Source organism: Mustela erminea, chromosome 12 (genome assembly GCF_009829155.1).
Source record: "Mustela erminea isolate mMusErm1 chromosome 12, mMusErm1.Pri, whole genome shotgun sequence".
Lineage (NCBI taxonomy): Eukaryota > Metazoa > Chordata > Mammalia > Carnivora > Mustelidae > Mustela > Mustela erminea.
The window spans coordinates 84,174,202-84,193,881 of NC_045625.1; the positions used below are offsets into that span (position 1 = coordinate 84,174,202).

Sequence of the window (19,680 nt, forward strand, 5' to 3'; positions counted from 1 at the left end):
CAGAGATCACAAGTAGGCAGATAAGCAGGCAGAGAGAGAGAGAAGAGGAAGCAGGCTCCCCGCTGAGCAGAGAGCCCAATGCGGGGCTTGATCCCAGACTGGGATCATAACCCGAGCTGAAGGCAGAGGCTTTATTTAACCCACTGAGCCACCCAGGTGCCCCTAGGGCATCCCTTTTTAAATTTTTTTTTTTTTTTTTTTTCAAATGGGCTCCACACTTGGGATGCCTGGGTGGCTCTGTCAGTTAAGTATCTGACTCTTGATCTCAGCTCAGGTCTTGACCTCAGGGTCGTGAGCTCAGGCTCTGTACACGCCGGGGCCCACGCTAGGTGTGAACTGTACTTTAAAAAAAAATCAGAAGCTTAACTGACTGAGCCCCTGGGCTCCCCAAAATGTCCCTTTTTCATGGGCAAAAGAGCATTCTCTTTTGTAACACCATAATGCCTAACACCCCTCCTTCAATTTCTTAAAATAATAACTGGGATATGTGCTTATAACGAATTAATGGTTCTGAGAGCTTTTAAAGAGTCAAAGAGTCCCTCGTGCTCTCTTGGGACAACCCCTTGTGTGTTTGGTGGGTACAAGTGTGTGTGTGTCTCTATATTTTAGAGATGTAATTTTTTTTTAACAAAAGTTGAATCTTGCATGTTCTATCTATGTATTTTTCACATAAAAGATCACAAGACATTGTTCTAGGATTCAAGAGACCTAGTCATCATTTTGCTACAGCTGAATTTGTTGATGACCAAAGATAGTCTGTACTTTTTTTCCCTCAGTGTTCCTTTTTTAAAATTTTAATTCCAGTATGATTAACATACAACTGTTATATTAGTTTTAGGTTCTGTACATTACTCAGGCTCAGTGTATTTTTAGTTTCCGTCACATATTTCACCCACACACCCCCCCCCCCCCACCTCCTCTCTGGTAACCATTGGTTTTCTATATTTAAGAGTCTGGTTTTTGTCTGTCTCTTGTTTTCTTTGTTCATTTGTTTTGTTTCTTAAATCTCCACATGTGAGTAAGGTCATACAGTATTTGTGTTTCTGTGACTGACTTATTTCACTTAGCATGATACACTCTAGCTCCAGCCATGTTGTTACAAATGGCAAGATTTCATTCTTTTTGTGGCTGAGTAATATCCCAGAGGATATACGTACCACGTCCGTCTTTACTCATTCATTGGTCAAGGGACACTTGGGCTGCTTCCGTAATTCGGCTTTCGTTGATAATGCTGCAACAAACATCAGGGTGCAGATATCCATAAAGCACTTTTTGATTCCTTGTGGTGATAAGTTTCCTGTACTTAATATTTTCTTCTATGGAATTACAAAATTAAGAGGAAATAAGTTTCTGTTCTCACACAAACCTTAGGAAAAAAATGTTTATTCTTCCTGTAAATCCATCGGATTGTTTTGGCTTGAGGAGTAAGTTAATATTTATTTCTTTTTTTTTTTTCCTTTTTCCCTCAGGAGAGAGAAAGTCATAAATGAATGACTTGCACTTACAAATACTCCCAAACTCTTTAACTGTCTTTGAGCAAGCACAAACAAAACTATCTGTAACAGTGTAATTTCACTGTCTGCCAGTTTGTAGAAAACTAATCTCTTATACTCAGAAGAACTGCTTTTTAAATCAGCTTCCATATTTGTACTCTTGATTATCTTGGGTTTATTTAAAAAAAATATATATATATATGAACTTGAAGTCATTCCCATAACTGTGAAAGCAATTTTGTCGACAGAGATCTGAGCCAAAGCACAAGCAGGGAAATGAAGTCATTACAGAAATACCATTCCTAGTGAGTTTTCTCTTAGCTCAAATAATATACCATCTACTTGCCCAAGGACTTGGAGGTTTTTTTAATCACAATTTCTTAAATACTATAAGAGCATCTTATAATCTGGACAAAATGCTTCTGAAACCCAGCAGTATATAATGGGCTGATGGAGAGGAGGACCTGCTGACCCGGAAGTCAGAAGAGCTGACCCGGAAGTGGTTCAGGAACTTGCAGCATCGGTTGAGAGAGGAAATGGCAGGGCTGCCATGTCCTGTTGTGTCATGAGAAGGTTGGATTCCCTATTTCTTGCTTGGAACCCTTAAAGCAGAATTATTCTCTAAAAGTAGCTCTCTTCCAAGATTTAGCTGAGAGCGTGTTTTTCTCAAATTCATGGGTTTTCTGCTGCCACCCACCATCACCACTGCCACCCAGTAGTCACACGCAGGCCCTGTTTCACAGAAGTATTATCGCAGTAAACTACCTTAGAGCAAGGCCTCTTGATCTGGGAACCATTGCTTTGTGAACAGTTTTTAAAGAAATTGAACACTTTTCATCAGATTCTCCAAAGAGATAGCTGACACTCAGAAAAATTGAAATTGCAGATCGGGGGCATCCGTTACAAACCTTGGGGAAGAGTACCCCCACCCAAAGGAAAATCTTTTACAAGGGCTTGAAATCTGTCCACCACCTTCATGAACCCGTCCACGGACACATGCGTGAAAATCTTCTCTTTTAAACTGATGCTTTATTGTTTTTAGTGGGTGTTGGTGACATGGCCGTGCAGCTCCGGAAAAAGACGCGCGTTTACTTCGACATATATTCTGAATCCTAAACTGTGCGGTTCATTTCCAGCTAAAGCATACAGATTGGTAGTTTTTGAGAACTGAAGTGAGTTCTTGCATGTTTGATCATTAAGGACGAAGTGAATTTGTTGATATTGGGCAGTGACCAAAGCTGTTTATTCTTCCTCCAAGCAGCTAGTCGTTTATATCTTAGTAAAGATATTTTTCTTAAAGATTTGTTTATGGAGAGAGTGAGAGAGCAGGAGCGAGGGGAGGAGCAGAGAGAGAGAGGCGAGCAGACTCTGCGCTAAGCACCAAGCCCGATACGGGGCTCTGTCTCGGGACCCTGAGATCATGACCTGAGCTGAAACCAAGAGTCAGACATTTAATCTGTTAAGCCACCCAGGCACCCCTCAGTAAAGATATTTAGTCTGCTCTGTCCCCTTCTCTGTTCAGGTCAGTTGACAGCTATGCATTGACCGTGAACTCTGCAAAGTATGGTACTGCATCAGATAGGTAAGGGGGTCTGTGCCTTGAAGAACTTGCAATCCACTTGGACCAATCCAAGACCTATATACCAACAATAGGAGTGATCGCCTATGGCAGTGTGTGCGAGCCACCAGATAGTGTGCAAAGAGAACGTGTTCCCAGAGTTCAGCTGCAGTCAGGTCCCCTGAGATCGGGGGAAGAGATGAGGTCTTTAGCTGTCTCTGGAAGCACACCCATGCTTAACCTAACTTTAGTTAATGCAGCCTGTCAATGTGGCTTTTCTGGGTCAGGCCCTGGGATGGTTTGTAATTAAGCATGGGTGGGGTTGTAGCGAAGGAGAAGCTGATTCTTCATCCACTCTAGCCTTTTAATTTCTAAGTACCCCCTTTTAGATACACCCATGACAGCTATCTGGAATGTTCCTGGGAAAATATTAAAATGGCCCTAGAAATTATTAAACTGCAACCCTGACCCTTGAAGCTCTCCGGATCAGTTTGACTGTCCTGGTGGCCACCTGCATTGGCCTTGAGGCAGAGTTCTGAATGTTGAACCTTGAACCAGAATGGGATTGCACTTTCTCCTCCATCAAAGATGCACACCTTCTCATAGAAGTAATGCGTACCAAAAAAGCAGGTGATCCTTCAGGAATAATCTCTAATGTCTGTTCCCTAAACCAATATGTACGCTGAAAAGGATGAATTTGTGCCCAAGCCCTTTTCTTTATGGAAGAACTGCATGTATTCAGATCCCTTTGAATTTGTAGTATTACTTGGGGGAAAATACCTAAATGACTTCATGGCCTCCATAATGACTCAGAAATTTCAGGCCTGCTTCCTGACAAGCAAGCTACATGTTCTTTAAAAATCAGAATGTTCAGCTGAAATTTTGACAAGATACGTGTTTAAGAGCTGGCCACAGTGTTCATGGGTGTGTTTTCAGAAAGCACTTGACATTATAAATAAAAGCATGGGTTGGCAGGGCAGAAGAGCTGGGATTTGTGAACAGAGCCAGTTCTAAAACCTGTTTTACTTTTTAAAATCAATCTTCTAATAAATAGAGACACACAGTGCAATATACCAAGAACTAATACAAACTCTAGGTGGAGAAATGTCAGAGGAAATTGAAGAGGATAATCTTGTTTAAACAAACAAACAAAAAAACCAAGCTCCTCCAGCTCTGTTTTTCATTGAAGGCTTTTTCTTATAAAATAGTTTGCTTTTAACATTTCTAAATGTTACATTCTAAATATTTTAAAGTCAGGAACATACACAGAGTTTTCACTTTAACAAACTGATGTATTTTTTGGTATAGTTTGCCTTGGGTAGCATAATTACCCGTATATTAAATGCTACATGTACTTTGGAATTAATGCTTCGAGGTGCTCTTATCTTCCAGGCCCTGAGATTTCTGTGACTCATTGTCTTTCAGTTATCACTGATCTGGTTAACTTGTGAAATGAGGTCATTGTAAGTAAAGACCATGAAGGGCAGCTGCCCTGTCCCCTGCTCTTGAGCTCGCCAGCAGTGCCTGTGGGAACCACGGCCACCTGGAGGGAGCTTTGAGCTGCTAGGCCAGAGTGCTGGAATTCTGCAGGTGTTTTGTGGTCACACCTGTAGCTTTACGCACGTCGTTGGGGTAGCATTTACTGGTGGTAGTCATGGACTTCTACCCTTAACGGTCCAGGCCTATTAACTAAATTCCAGTAATTCCTAAAAATTCACATGGTCCAAGTTGATGGATTGAAACCAGAGGGATGTCTAAACTCCTCTGTTTTCTTTTCTTTAAGATTTTATTTATTTATTTGAGAGACAGTGAGAGAGAGCATGAGAGGAGAGAAGGTCAGAGGGAGAAGCAGACTCCCCTGCTGAGCAGGGAGCCTGATGCGGGACTCGATCCTGGGACTCCAGGATCATGACCTGAGCCGAAGGCAGTCGCTTAACCAGCTGAGCCATCCAGGCGCCCTGAACTCCTGTTTTCAACAGTCAGGTTTCTATTAAGGAAGCTTTAGGCCCAACATGGGGCTCGAACTCACCACCCTGAGATAAAGGTTACATGCTCTACCACTGAGCGGGCCAGGCGCCCCTCAGCTGTCATGTTTTGTATCTGTGAAATAATTCAGTGGTTCTCAATCCTGGCTGCACATTAGAAAACCTTCAAGAGCTTTTTTTAAAAAGTACTAACACTTGGGCCCCCCTACGGAGAGTTCATTGTATCTGTATTTTTAAAAGCCCCACCCCCGGGTTTGTTGGTTCTAGAGTGCAACCAAGGTCAAGACCTTTGGATCTGGTTGTCCTCTTTATTTTGGTTTTCTCCGCTGCACCTTTCCTGTGTTTGACTTGAACACAGCGGCCCTGGGCTGGTGCACGTCTCATTCTGCGCATGCTCTCTAACGACCACGGGCTGTGATCGAGTGCAGACCATTGTTTATGGGCCATTCCAGAGCAGCCAGAGTTTCCGCACCATCCGAAAAACATTTTCTGGCAATAGAGGGGACACATTCCCTCTGGTCCCAGCGAATGAGGACCAGTTTAACATTTAATGTTGTTCTGTGCCTTGCCAGTCAGTCGCAACGGCACTCTTTCCGTCGAATCACGTAGGCACTTGGGGAGGGCTGACTGTTCCCCAGCACTGCTGTGGGCACTGTAGAGGACCCAACAAGAACAGAGCATGGAGGGACTCTGGGTGCTCACATTCTTATGGAGGAGTCGCCCGTGAAGCCAAGAAAACAGAGGGCGGGCATCCTTTGGTCTGGACACAAGTGCTGCAGGACATGGAGGGAGGAAAGAGACCTGTGTGGACAGCACCGTACCGTAGGAGAAAGACTATGGAGGAAGTACAACCATAGCCAGCAGCCTTGAAGAGTCTGGTTCAAGTGCACGTGGTGAAGTTTGCTGAAATAAGGACACAGGTGGAAGTGATGATGTCACGTGAGCCCTGTGAACACGGAGAGGGTGGGAAGGGTTGAGCAGTGGAACTCCCACAGGCGACAGGAAGCTGCCCGTTCATTGTGAAGAACCCTCACGTGCCTGCCAGAGGGGCTGGCTCTGCCTGGGAGAAGTTCTAGGAAGCCCTAGTTGACACAGTGGAGCTCTGGTGAGGAGCAGCCGTGGCCTGGGGTGGGGGTGAGGGTCAGGTTGTCTGCAAAGGCGGGCAGGGGCAATGTGCACTGACTGAGTTGTTAGAAATGTTCTGTATCACACAGGCATGTATGCATTTACCAAAAGTCACTGAACTCCACAATTGTGCATTTTCTTATATATAAATTATACCTCAACTTATAAATGTCTTTTGAAACCTGTGTTCAAAAAGAAAAAGAGGGGCACCTGGGTGGCTCAGTTGCTTAACTGTCTGCCTTTGGCTCAGGTCATGATCCCAGAGTCCTGGGATGGAGTCTCACATGGGGCTGCCTACTCAGCGGGGAGTCTGCTTCTCCCTCTGCCTGCCCCTCCCCCTGCTTGTGCTCTCTCAAGCTTGATTGCTGTCTCTCAAATAAACAAATAAAATCTTTTACTTTTTTTTCTTTTTTAAGATTTTATTTGTTTATTTGACAGAGAGAGAGAGATCACAAGTAGGCAGAGAGACAGGCAGAGAGAGAGGAGGAAGCAGGCTCCCCGCTGAGCAGAGAGCCCGAAGTGGGGCTCGATCCCAGGACCTTGAGATCATGACCTGAGCCGAAGGCAGAGGCCCAACCCACTGAGCCACCCAGGTGCCCCGATAAATAAAGTCTTTTTTTAAAAGTAAAAAAGAAAAAAAAAATTATGGATCCCAAAATTTAAAACCCTGAGCAACCCATGGAAATCTGTGCAAGGATTCCCTTTCAGATATCTTACGAACGTTTTTCTGAGATCATCAGAGAAATGTCACTACTGACCAAATATGCAATAATCATTAAAAAAATTTTTTTTAGTTCTTTTTTTTTTTTTTAGCGCTTTAATTATTTTTTAAGAGCTCTTTGAGGAATATATGCTAAAATCGTTACGGACGAAAGTGCTAGACCGTCTAGTTCTTGCTTCCCAGAACTCCTCGGTGAGTGGGTGGACGCGTCTATCTGGGGCCAGGGAGCTCTGATGGCTCTTGAAGCCCATGACAGGCATGCAGGGATTCAGTACATGGTGTCTGCTTTTGTATAAGTCTCTGGTTTCAAAAATAATAAAAAATGGTTTTAAGTCCCCGCTGGTTCTTAAATAGGAACATGCCCAGTGAGAGTGTTTCTCCAGGAAGTGCATGCTGGCATTGGGACTCACAGCTGCTGAGACGTTGGGGAGGTCACCCCGCTACCTCGGCTGTACTGATGAGTTGGGACGGAGGCCAGTGCCCTGGTTTGTTCACTTTGCCAACGATAAGTCAGAGGGACTCTCAGAGGCCTTGTTTTTGGGGGAGCACATCAGGTCACAAGGACTCTGAATACTATCAGGAAGCCTGCGTACAGTGTTGCGTGTGTGTGCTGAAGGAGGGAGGGGGACCCTTAGAGTCACCTGGGAGCCCCCTTGCCTGCAGAGCTAGAGGAGAGCACTCGTGCTACTGTTTTCATGGACAAAATACTGCTCACACAGTTAGGAAATGTGGGTTCTGGGCCACCTATGAAATCACCGAGCCTCCCTGGCATTCAGACTTCTTAAGTTGCATATATGAGAATTAAAATTTAGGTGATCCCTAATGCCTCACTATGAACATTTTGCCTCCGTCCACTTTTTTTTTTTTTTTTTTTTTTTTTTGGTAATTAGAGGTTCATTGTTTTAAACCAGTACTTTCTAAAGTGGGCACCGTGCATCAGAGTGTCTTGTGGACCCCAGGTCAGTGAGGATGTCCGAGATGCCTACCACTGGGCCCCCATCACAGAGCTACAGAATGATTTTATGGCGGCAGGTGCTTGGGAAACTGCATTTTAGCAAATGCACCCCAGACGGTGCATATAAACAGTAGAGTCTGAAGAGAACAGTTACAGAATTTATCATGGTTGGGTTTTTTTTCCCTAATTGCCTCAAAATACAATCAGTATTTAAATTTCTTTTCTTCTGGGGATGTAAGCGATTTCAGAGGTTTAGAAAAGAGGAAGTTGTGATCAAATCCTTCCCATATGACATTACTGTGGTTAGATTGAAATTTATTTGAATTAGTAACTCCTGTTTATAATACATAATTTAGGAAGTCAACATCCTTAGCCTTAGAAAAGCAGTGTTAAATAGGTTTGTTGTGTATCCTTCCAGACTTTTTCTAATATGTATACATATAAATATTTTTGCCAAAATAGGTTTATTTTCCCCAAATGATTCAGTAATCTATTTTTAAAACCCAGTAATACATTATGCGTATCTTTCTTTGCCAAAAATGTCTACCTACATCAACATTTTTAATGGCTACATAGAATTCCTTTGTATAAACGTACCAGACCTAATTTCACTGGTTTCTTACTGGCGTTCTGTGATATCTGCCTCTTTCCGCTATTTTACACATGGAAACAATGAACATCCTTCTGTATCTTTTTGTACATCCTTAGGTTAAAATTCCTAGGAACAAATTGCTAGTTAATGAATTTCCTTATTTTTTTTAAAGTGATTTTGAAACACAGTTAATATTCACTCTAAAAAACAGCAAATACAGAGAAAAGTTAAAATCTCCATAGCTTCCTGATAACTTTCATATATATTTTTAATAAGATCACATACATAGAATCTTATTATTGCTTTTCTCGTTTAACCGTACATTGTAAACATCTTCCCATGCCAGCCACATTAAAGATACTGTGATATACATAGATACAGTAATTATGTGCAATGAATTGATCTGATTCTTCTGCTTTAGCCAGTACCTGATACATACCGTTATTAAGTACCTGAAGTACACAAAAGCAATCTAGTAGATGTGAGGAAAGAAAGTTGATTTGAATGGTTTGATGCCTTCAAAATTTTTACAGACGAGAAGAGAGTCTTGGGCGCTCCCAGTTCCTTGGTCTTACAGATCCTGTAAGAGGGTCTGAGAGCTGGACTATGAAAGTCGGAGAAAGGAAAGTCATGTTTAGTTAGGTCAGGGAAGGCTCAGAAGAGATGGTGACGGAGGGCTTGACCCTGTGAAGGTGGGGAGGAAGGAGAGAGCCACGTAGAGGAGCGTTTGCCACGATGTGTTGCCTGGAAGATGCGAGACACCCACTCGCAGCATCCCAGTGACTGGGAGGCAGTCCTCCCCGCAAACGGAGCCCCAGGCATGGCGGGAAATCCAGGTGGAGAGGGAAGGAGATGGGTCCGGTGTGGGCGGTCTAGAGAGTACGCGGCTAAGCGTCGTGGGCTGCATTTCCTGAGCAGAGGGGAGAGTTTTATAGCTTTGCTCAGATTTGTTTTAGCCAGAGTGCCGATGGGGGTTGAGGGGCTGGAGTTTTGCTCATCAGCCGTGTGTGGGATGGGCCATCATAAAGGAAGAGCACGGTCAGGATGCCCGCCCAACCGGGGCAGTAACAGCTGTGCCAGAGGGAAGAGACGGAGGTAGAAGGACAGGCGTGGGCGGACCCGGATGCGGGGATAAAAGGAAAGTTAATGGTCAAGAAGGTTAGGGGCTCCTGGGTGGGTCAGTGGGTTAAAGCCTTTGCCTTCAGTTTGGGTCATGATCCCAGGTCCTGGGATTGAGCCCCACATCGGGCTCTCTGCTCGGCAGGGAGCCTGCTTCCTCCTCTCTCTCTCTGCCTGCCCTCTGCCTGCTTGTGATCTCTGTCTGTCAAAGAAATAAATAAAACCTTTTATTAAAAAAAGAAAAGAAGAAGACGGTTTGAGTTTGGGTGGCTTGGGATTTGAGTTTGGGTGGCTTCCATAATACCACCACGTATGCAAAAAAAACACAGGGAGAAAAGCAGTTAAGAAAATGAAGAGTTGCAAAAATTAAAACAAAAAGAAGTTTAGCTCATTTCATTTGGTCTTAACATCACACGTTCTACACCTGTCTCCTTCCTGACAGGCAGTAGTCTGGAGTACACCTGTAAGTGCGGGGGCCTTCAGGCAGGAGCTCCGTTCCACACCCAGACCTCCCAGCACGAGCAAGCAGTGGGCACCATGGAAGGGAGACCCCTCGGCGGCCAGGACGCCTTCCCCCCTCAGGAAAGCACGCTGTGCCCGGTGAACCTGACGGACGACCAGATAGCCGCCGGTCTCTATGGTAACCTTCCTCACTCAACCCTCCTTGGCCTCAGGATTCTAGGACCAGCGCTGCTCGCGCTGCAGTCTAATGTCACGGTGCCTCATAGGCTGACCTGGAAACACCATTGACCTAAGAAATGGTAGGAAGGTAGGCCTAGAACACCTTTAAAAGATTTCAACATAAAGGAGTGTGCCATCCCCCGAAGAAAACTCATCTGATTTTGTGAATTATGAAATACTTTAAATAGCATTTTACTCCTTTGCAGTCTGATAGGTGGACCTTTTTCCCAGCTGAGGGAAAACAACAATAATAATCCCCATTTTAGTGCCTAAGTGGTTTTTGAGGCCCAAATAAGATGGGAGATCACTTTATAAACAGTGAAGCCCGATACAGATGCTAGCTGTCAGTCCTTCCGTTATGTCTGGTAGTACTAATGGGGTTTTTTTTAATCCCCATTTAAAGAACTTCATATTATTCCCTTCCATGCATACATCTTTCCAATGGATTTTATGCAAGCTTGTCCTGTGCCGGGCCAAGATCTAAACTGACATGAATGAGGAAAAAAAAAAAAAATGAACATGAAGAAAGATTTCTTGGTCCTTTAACTTGTATGGGTGTGAGTTGGGTTAATTTTGTTCGCCCTGATTCCCTTTTCACAGTGTGTACAAACAGTGAAAGCACACTGAAGTCTATCATGAAGAAGAAGGACAGCAACAAAGATTCCAATGGAGCCAAGAAGAATCTTCAGTTTGTTGGCATTAACGGAGGGTAAGGGAAGATGGTGACAGCAGCCAGTCTGTACGTGGTCTGTCTGTCTCCTTTGCCTCCTGTCTCCTCAAGTCCCATTTAAAGGTGCCCGGTCTGGGCTGCAGCCACATACTGGTGACGGAAGATCCCCTCAGAAAGGTGCATCTGGGCTTCTCTCCTCTCCTCTTCTCGCTATCTTTAAGGATGTGTCGCTCTTGAAAAGACACCTGATGACACTGAGCGATTCACGTCTTGCCACCTCTGATCTGAAAACAATAGTCTTCAACAAAAGCAGCAGGCGGCAGGGGTCCCGCGGTGTTGGACAGCTTGTTCTTGCCTGTATCAGACTCAGGAACAAACAGAAAGGCGAGAGCATCACTCCACGGACCAGTGATGGTCATCTACTCCTTCAGAACGACTTGTTTTGCTTATCTTCCCATGCTTACATACGGAACTGTAGGGCCTTCCTGTAGACCCGTAGTCCAGCTGTGCCTTCAGTTCTTTACTTTCTAAACAGAATGTCTGTTAGCTGTTTATTCCTTCTTACTGGGGCCAGATAAATAGTGAAGCCTGTTAGTCATCCTGCAGTTGGTACAGAGCAGCTAATCTGTTCATCTGCATGTGGCCTCAGCCACAACAAGAAAGCAATAATGTGGTTAGTTGAGTTAATATTTATGACAAGATTTAACTGAATAGGGCCTAGTTTCTGAGTCTTTGAAGTCTAGTTGGGTAGTGTGGCCCAGGAGGTTCTGGAGGGCTTATTCCAGAGGAACGATCGATTACTTACCTAATCCGTTCACCATGACACAGAGACAGTTGATGAATCAAAATAGGAAGAACATTAGGGAAAAGGGGGAAAAAAAGGGGGGGCAGAAAAAATGAACCACTGCACACCTGGCTTCATGAGTGAGTTTCCGTTGGTGTATCCTAGGCCAGAGGTGCAACGTAGACATATTTTTTTCCTCCAAGTGGTAGAATGATACCAACTGGCAACTCAAGTTACCCCTTTTCAGTCAGAACCCATTCAAAACCACCAGATTTTTAAAAAGACCTTCCTTTGAACTTCTAAATGCAGAGTCTAAAACCACGGGTCAGATGTCTGGAGTCAGCTGCTTTCCCTGCCTGAGAGTTTCTGTCACGGGGTCTTTCGGGGTACGCCTTGCCTCTCCTGAACTCCCAATTGCCACCTAGGTATGAAACAACTTCAAGTGATGATTCCAGCTCGGATGAAAGCTCTTCCTCCGAGTCAGATGACGAGTGTGATGTCAGTGAGTACCCTCCTGAAGACGAGGAGGAGGAAGAGGAGGATGAAGACACTCGGGGAATGGCGGAAGGGCACCATGCCGTTAATGTTGAAGGTTTCAAGTCCGCCAGGGTGGAAGATGAGATGCAGGTTCCAGAATGTGAACCTGAGAAGGTGGAAATCAGAGAGAGGTGTGGTACACTCCCCTCCCCTCCCTAACCCTTCCCACGTTTAATGTGCCTTTGGCAAGAGAACTGGCTGATGAGGAGATTTCGCCATTGTCGCTATTGGTTGGGTCTTGCCCATCCTCAAAGGATAGCTGAACTTTGTCGTCAGGGGTACAACCGCCCTGTCCTGATGCTAATCAGTACAGGTGGGGAGGGAGATAGCTCCTAGATCTCTCAGAGGAGCAAAAAGATGGGCCTCATCAGGCTGCCACCTGTGTTTCCTTTAAATGATTTGCTAGCTAGTTTTCTCTGTGGACCCACCAGCCACAGAATATTCCACGCCCCCAAGGCGTCCAGTGTTCACATAACCCACCTTATAGTTGAAGGCACATTAGGATTTAGTGTGGCCAGCACATGTCTTTTAAGATTTCCGATTTTATCATTAGCCATTTATCTTGATACAGGTCAGTACTGTTAAGGGATTGCCGTGTGCGAAAGGAGCAGCTCTTTAACCCCGGCCAAAGCTCTCATTCACTGCAAAGATGATGTAATCAGTCCCACATCTGTGTTCTGTTGCTCATTGAGTGATAGGGAACCCCACAAGAATGGGTTTGGAGTCTCCTTAGCAACAGCTGAAGTACCTAGTAAACATTCTCGTTGGCTGAAACACGTACATAACGGTGTAGAACATTTTTAAAGATGGCTAGCAAATGTGGAATCAGTGCTTATAAAACAGAGAATAGGACATATGAAAAAATCAAGACGGTTTTTCACTCTGGAATATAAACAGAACATCTCAAAAAACTTCTATTTAATTTTGCAAATCAGAGTTTAACTGCATTAACATAAGGTAAGTGTTTCTAGTTTATATTTCCAAGTATTTTCACATGGCTGAGATCTTGTCATCTGTGTGTTTTGTTTTTTAACAGTTTTGTTGAGCTATCATTTATTTACCTATGCCATCTGATTTTTCAATGTAGATTTTCATGGGGGCTAAACACTTCCTGAGTTCAGACATGTGGTTTACTAGTCTGCATAATGGATATGTGGTAATTCTGACCTCTTCAACCCCTTAAGAGTGGAAACATTTTTTTTTTAAGAGTAGAAATATTTTTAAGAACTTAGAATAAAAGGACTAAAAAAGTTCCGGGTGTTATTCCAGAATGTCAAAAGCAGAACAGGTAGGCCTGAAAGTCACCATATGGAAAGGCCTGAGCTCTGGCCAGAGACAGTGGCTCTGTATGTCCTCAGACACCTAGGGAGGCCTGCTCGACCTCCAGGCAGGCACCTTGTACTACCATGAACTTGTGGAGGTCCGCTCAAGGCCTCTTGTCTTTTAAAGGGGGTATAAAGTCTGCAATAAAAATGCCTTTCCTGGGGTTGCCAATTGTGAGCTCTCTTTCTTTTTATCTTGTCCTAGGTATGAATTAAGCGAAAAGATGTTGTCTGCCTGCAACTTGCTGAAAAATAATATAAATGACCCCAAAGCTTTGACCAGCAAGGATATGGTGAGTCTGCCCTCCAGATGTTGTCCCTAGTCCATACAAAGTGCTCAAGTGGACACCAAAGTCAAGGTGTCTCTAGCCTGCCCCTGAGCTGTTGCTACCCACATGCTTTGCCCATGAACTATTTCTATCTCGTGTAAGCAAAGTGAGCACCGTGCCACCCTGCTCATACTGAACGTTTCCCTCAGGCCCTGCAGCAGACAGCCCCACCCTGTACTTTTCTCGGCGACACAGGCTCCATGAGGCATACACTTGCACACCGGAGGGAGGGCTAGCGGCAGCTGGTCGTCAGGTTTCGACACATTCTGCTTCCGCTCACAGAACCTTGTGATCCAGGGAGAAGAGTTACCAGAATTTTTTTTTTATTTTTAATTGGCCTATGGTTTTTTAAAAAGCAACCTGACCGGGCTGAGGTCAGCATTCCTTTCAGTTATGGAAGTGCATATTATGTTCTCGTGTGGAATGCGGGCAGTCACTATTTTTAAATTCCGGAGTCACTGCACTTGTTATCTCTGCCCACTTTGAGAGACTTGGAAGCACACAGCCGAGAAGCTGGTGGCTGCCTTGGGAGCAGGAAGGACACAGCCCAGGACAGAGGAGCACTTCTGGGGCAATGGTGAATCTGACACCATGGCGAAGTATGTCGCTCTCCCTCCGGGGTCGCTGAAGTTTTGAGGTGCAGCTTCGCTCCTAGGTCACACCCACCCTGTGGTTGACAGTTCTCTTCAGCCTGTTGAGAAAATGGAGGCTCTCCCATTACGCTAGACAGAATTGGCATTTGAATCTTGGCATCTCGTCAGCGTGAAGTTTTTTGGCTGCACAACTGAAGTCAGCAGTGAGTGAGAAAGTTGATTTGAAAGTCTCACAGGATTACAGAGTGATGAAACCAAAATGTTAGAACTAGAAGGGACTTCAGGGAATCTCATGCCAGAAAGCCACTGTTTTCCTCGTGAACAACACGCAGAGTCTGAGGAAGGACTAGGACAGCTGTCACGGGCATGCGTGCCTGTGAGGCCACTCTGTCCTCATCTACTCTGTTTTAACTGAGGCCCTAACGATTAGGTGTCTTGTCCAGAGTCAGTTAACTAGCTTCTAGTTAGTACTGGGGCCAGATGATACCTCTTTAATACTGGTCCCAGTTTTATTTATCCTCTCTGAATCCCGTCACCTGATTGTACGACACTTTTTTTTTTTTTTACGGTTCTGGTTGCATCTCAGATTTGTTTTTATTGCTATGGAAACTGAATTTCTCAGAGCCAGCTGTGTCTTGACATTGAATGAGTGTGCTGAGAAAGGCACACGGGGTGATGTTTACAGAAGAAAATACTAAATAAAATCCCTGGGCGGGGGCAGACAGAACTCCATCAGTATAAACTAAACGTGTGTCTAAGCTTCAGTCACAGAGAGCAAAGCCATGAAATGTCACTGCGGTGTTTGTATTTCCCGTGAGGCTGAACCTGAACTTAAAACTGGTGCTTCTGGGCCCTAGATTCCATAGCTATAATGTACTTTTTCTTTGACCCCGCTCAAAATGCCGGGTCCTGTGGTTTTCCGGGAGAACGTCCATTTCTCTGGCGCCAGAGTACCAAGCGTATTGTCACGGACACACTCCGTGGTCAGTTCCTTTTTGGTTAAATGGAACTCATTTGGTAACATCGTCTGTAAGGGATTGTGCCCTGAAAACTGGTAGAGACATGAACAGTCACAGTGCCAGGGCCCAGAACCGGAACAGGACACCACCAACACGCAGTAACAGAACTCAGCCCCCAGATGACACAAGCTCCCTCTTTGCACACGAGGACGGACTCTGGAGAAACGAAAATCCGAATATGCAGAAGAGTGAGCAGAAGAAAACAAAAGAGTAGATGAATTTTTTTTCCCCACCCAGGACCCTTTTCATCAAGTGCCACAAAATATGATAGAATGGGCTGAAACCGAATCATCTGGTGCTGTTGACGTAGGCTTTCCATTTTTTCTTTAGTGTATTTCTAACCCTTGAAAGAGTAAGCAAAGCACAGGTGAACGGTGACCGCGTGTAGGAAGGGCTCCCGAAGACACGGTCTAGCTCTGCCATCCCCAGCACTGCGCATGCGAACTTCACGGGTCCGGGATTCCATCCCCAACAGTGCGCATGCGAACTTCATGGGTCCGGGATTCCATCCTCAGCAGTGCGCATGCGAACTTCACAGGTCCGGGATTCCACCCCAGCAATGCGCATGCGAACTTCACGGGTCCGGGATTCCCATCCACAGCAGTGCCCATGCGAACTTCACGGGTCCGGGATTCCATCCCAGCACTGCGCATGCGAACTTCATGGGTCCGGGATCCCATCCCCAACAGTGCGCATGCGAACTTCATGGGTCCGGGATTCCATCCCAGCAGTGCGCATGCGAACTTCATGGGTCCGGGATCCCATCCCCAACAGTGCGCATGCGAACTTCATGGGTCCGGGATCCCATCCCAGCAGTGCGCAGGTGAACTTCACGGGTCCGGGAATCCCATTCCCCAACAGTGCGCATGCGAACTTCATGGGTCCGGGATTCCATCCCAGCAGTGCGCATGCGAACTTCACGGGCCCGGGACTCCATCCCAGCAGTGCGCATGCGAACTTCATGGGTCCGGGATTGACGATTGCTCGTGAAGGAAGCCCTGCCTTTATGCGGCCACAGCCGGAGGGAAGGCCTGCGTGGGGTCACGGCGGGATGCAGACGCTTCTAAATGGGAGATGTAACTTGTTTTGAACCCGCGTTTTAATCCCTTTCCGTGGTTGAATGCGTTTGTCTTGGGGCCTGGCGTGGGAGTTGGGTTGGCCCGCCCTCGAGGTCCTGTCCGCGCAGGGCCGTGGGCGTGTTGAGGGAGTTAGGGCGGTCTGACTGGGAGGAAAGCCCCAGCGGTCAGTGGGGGTGATCATGTCTCCTGCCCTGACCCTCCGAAAATCACGTGCAGGGCCAGCGAAAGGACATGATCCTAACCGTTCGAGAATCGATGGCGCCAGGCCTGCGTGGTGTCACGCGTAGTGCCTCGCTTGTCCCCATCACAAGCCTGGTGGGGAAGAGGGGTTTTTCTTGCCCCCATTTTGCAGATGAGTGAACTGAGGCACGGGGAGTTCCCGTCCGCAGGGGAGTAGGACTCAGAGGTAGCAGAGCCAGAATTGGCCCCTTCCAGGCGGAGCCCCTGAGCAGGGCTGCGTGGCCTCTTCTGTAGCCGGGAGAGGCCCGGGAGGGACGCTCCGGCCTGGTCGTCGAGGCTCGTCTTCGGGCTCTGGCTGGTTCTCGGACGGCAGCTCCGGCTGCGTCTCTCCGGCCGTAAAAGGCCGCGTTTCTCGGGCTTTCAGCGGCGTGTCGGGAAGGGCCAGAAATAGAAGAGCTAACGGCCGCTCGCGTGTTTTTGGCAGCGGTTCTGTCTGAACACCCTGCAGCACGAGTGGTTCCGCGTGTCCAGTCAGAAGTCCGCCAGCCCGGCCATGGTGGGCGACTACCTCGCGGCCTTCCAGGCCGTGTCCCCGGACGTGCTGCGCCACGTCATCAACATGGCGGACGGCAACGGCAACACGGCGCTGCACTACAGCGTGTCGCACTCCAACTTCGAGATCGTCAAGCTGCTCCTGGACGCCGGTGCGTGCGCCGCCGCGGCCCCCGGCCTGTCGGCCTGCGCGGGTGCTGACCCCTCCTCGCCCCGGACCGCCCCGCGTCCCCCTCCCGTTGCCGGTCCACGCCGTGCGGCGAGGACGTCCTTCTCCGGTCACCGGGGGAGGCTTGGCCTTGAAGCACACCCGGGTGGCCCCAGCCCCACGTCCGTCTGGAAGGGAGGTTCTGCGGCCATTCTGGCTGCGGCTGGGCTGCGGTCAGGCGAGGTGTCCCCCGGCGCTGCGCATGAGTCAGGGCCCCGCCGGGAATCACTGAATCACGCGGGCCGGCCGGGTGCTCTCAGGAGCCAGATGCGGCAGCCGGGCTGTCTGCTGCTGCTCTTGCCCCTGCGGCCCGACCCCATCCAGCCGCAGGGCCGAGGTGTGCCCCTAGCCGAGACAGGCACCACGCAAAGCCACTGTGGCCGGTTGTACTGGAATCCGGACCTTTCCCACCGAAGCAGACCCTGTTACCGAGGGAAAAAGTGCTGTTCTTGTATCTGAGCCCTAGTAATGAGGACAGTGAACCTCCTTGTTTGTGACTGGAATAGCCCATCCCAGAATGTGGCCACCCCCGTCTTACACACGAAGCAAGGCTGTGCTGCGTAGAAGGGCCCTTGGAAAATGGTGAACTTCCAACTTTCTGTTCAACGCTAATAGCCCAGCGGTACATACAGTCCCCGAGTCACTCTGAGTTATTTTCAAACTACATATTTTTACTTCCAGTGTGTGACTGATACAGAATTTATAGACCCTCGGTCTTAAATTAGTGAGAACACAATGTGAACATTTGATTTAGCATAGGCAATAAAAGTGTCCAGTTTCCCCATACTGCCTTTGATCCAACTCTCTAATTTCTTCTATTCTGTTTTGGGGGAATTAGAGTAATGCAGAGAAGTAACCATGCAGGTTTATCCCCTTTTCTGAGTCTGCTTATTCTCAGCATTTGGGGCTGTGTTAGGCTCAAACGGCTTCCAACTTAGAGGAAGGAATTCCAAGCCTCTTTCCCTTTTGACTTTTCAGAGTATAAACAGAGCCGGTGATAATCTCAGCCCACGTTGTTATTTAAACAGAGAAGTGGATAATATCCAAAAGAGTCAAAAACATGATTTCAGATTACTTTTGAAAGTAACAATTTAATCTACCTTTGCAAATTTGTGTGGACAAGATATTTTGGTAAATTAAATTATTTCAATGCCATGGTTGCGTGGCTTTGGTTAATCACACTACTAGACATACTTGACCCTCTACTGCTCACCATCACAGGCTGAGACCGGGGCTCCCGTACGGCATGTCAGGAACGACCTCTGCGAACAACTGAACGTCACAGATGATAGCATCAGAGAGCTCGTCAGCTCACACGCTTCTCCATCACAGCTTTTTCTTTCTCCTTTTCTATGTTAAAAAACACGCCCTGTGTTTAAATGCCACCATATCTCTACCGTGTAGTTATTTTTTAGCATAAGGCAAGTTTTCATGGTCCCTTTTCTTCTCACTCCTCACGATAGAAACTTCCTGACCATCTTAACTGTATTTGGTCACACATGAAAGCTTCTTTCCTGCCCTTGCCACTCCTTTCATTTTATTAGATAGTGCTAAAGGAATTTAAAAAGGATAATTGAGCCCCCAACGCCTCCTTAACAATTACAGGAACAGGCAAGGTCTGGTCTGTTGTGCCTCAGACCCTGGCAGTTTCTTACTGCATTTCCTCTGACTACAGTTCCAAGAGCAGCTAGCTAGGAGTCACTCGATTGGAACTCAGCTTCCAAGCGCCCCACGCAAGTCAGACGACCAAACTCGGGGTGTCAGAATGAGCCGTGATTTCCGAGTGGGTGACACCATAGTGTTCTCTACACAACCCTTCATATTCGTAGCTCTCCCTGTCTCCTTCATTCCACAACCGCGATCCCCCAAACACAGATGAATGTCCTCATCCCACATTATGTGGCTTCTTCAAAGCCATCATTACTTAGGACAACCCCCAGCCCTCTGGGCTGTTGCAGTCCAGGCACCAGTTGTAAACAGGAGGTGCCGTTAAGGCTTACTCTCACTTCTGCTGCTTCTGGACTCCTATGACACAAGAAAACCTTTTTTCTGTTGAGTATGAAGATGCTCTCATAGTTCCTTCCAAGTCACTCTGGGACATGGCGCCCTGGAGGCCGTTTCACAGGCCTCTTCCCAGCCCTGTTCCTTTGGCCCGTGGGGAGAAGGGTCGCTGTAGGA

At 46.8% G+C, this 19,680-nt stretch overlaps 1 protein-coding gene across 5 annotated transcripts in view; it reads left to right on the forward strand.

The window, feature by feature from the left end:
- Window positions 1-19,680, forward strand: part of KANK1 (KN motif and ankyrin repeat domains 1) — a 195,941-nt gene that overhangs the window by 172,026 nt on the left and 4,235 nt on the right. For 4 of the 5 annotated variants that reach the window (XM_032306223.1, XM_032306224.1, XM_032306225.1 and 1 more), the window contains 5 exons: window positions 9,991-10,188; window positions 10,830-10,938; window positions 12,109-12,351; window positions 13,748-13,835; window positions 17,227-17,446. In XM_032306223.1, coding sequence (XP_032162114.1) covers window positions 9,991-10,188; window positions 10,830-10,938; window positions 12,109-12,351; window positions 13,748-13,835; window positions 17,227-17,446 — 858 coding nt within the window. The remainder of the gene's footprint in view (window positions 1-9,990; window positions 10,189-10,829; window positions 10,939-12,108; window positions 12,352-13,747; window positions 13,836-17,226; window positions 17,447-19,680) is intronic. The other variant, XM_032306226.1, reaches the window with a different exon arrangement.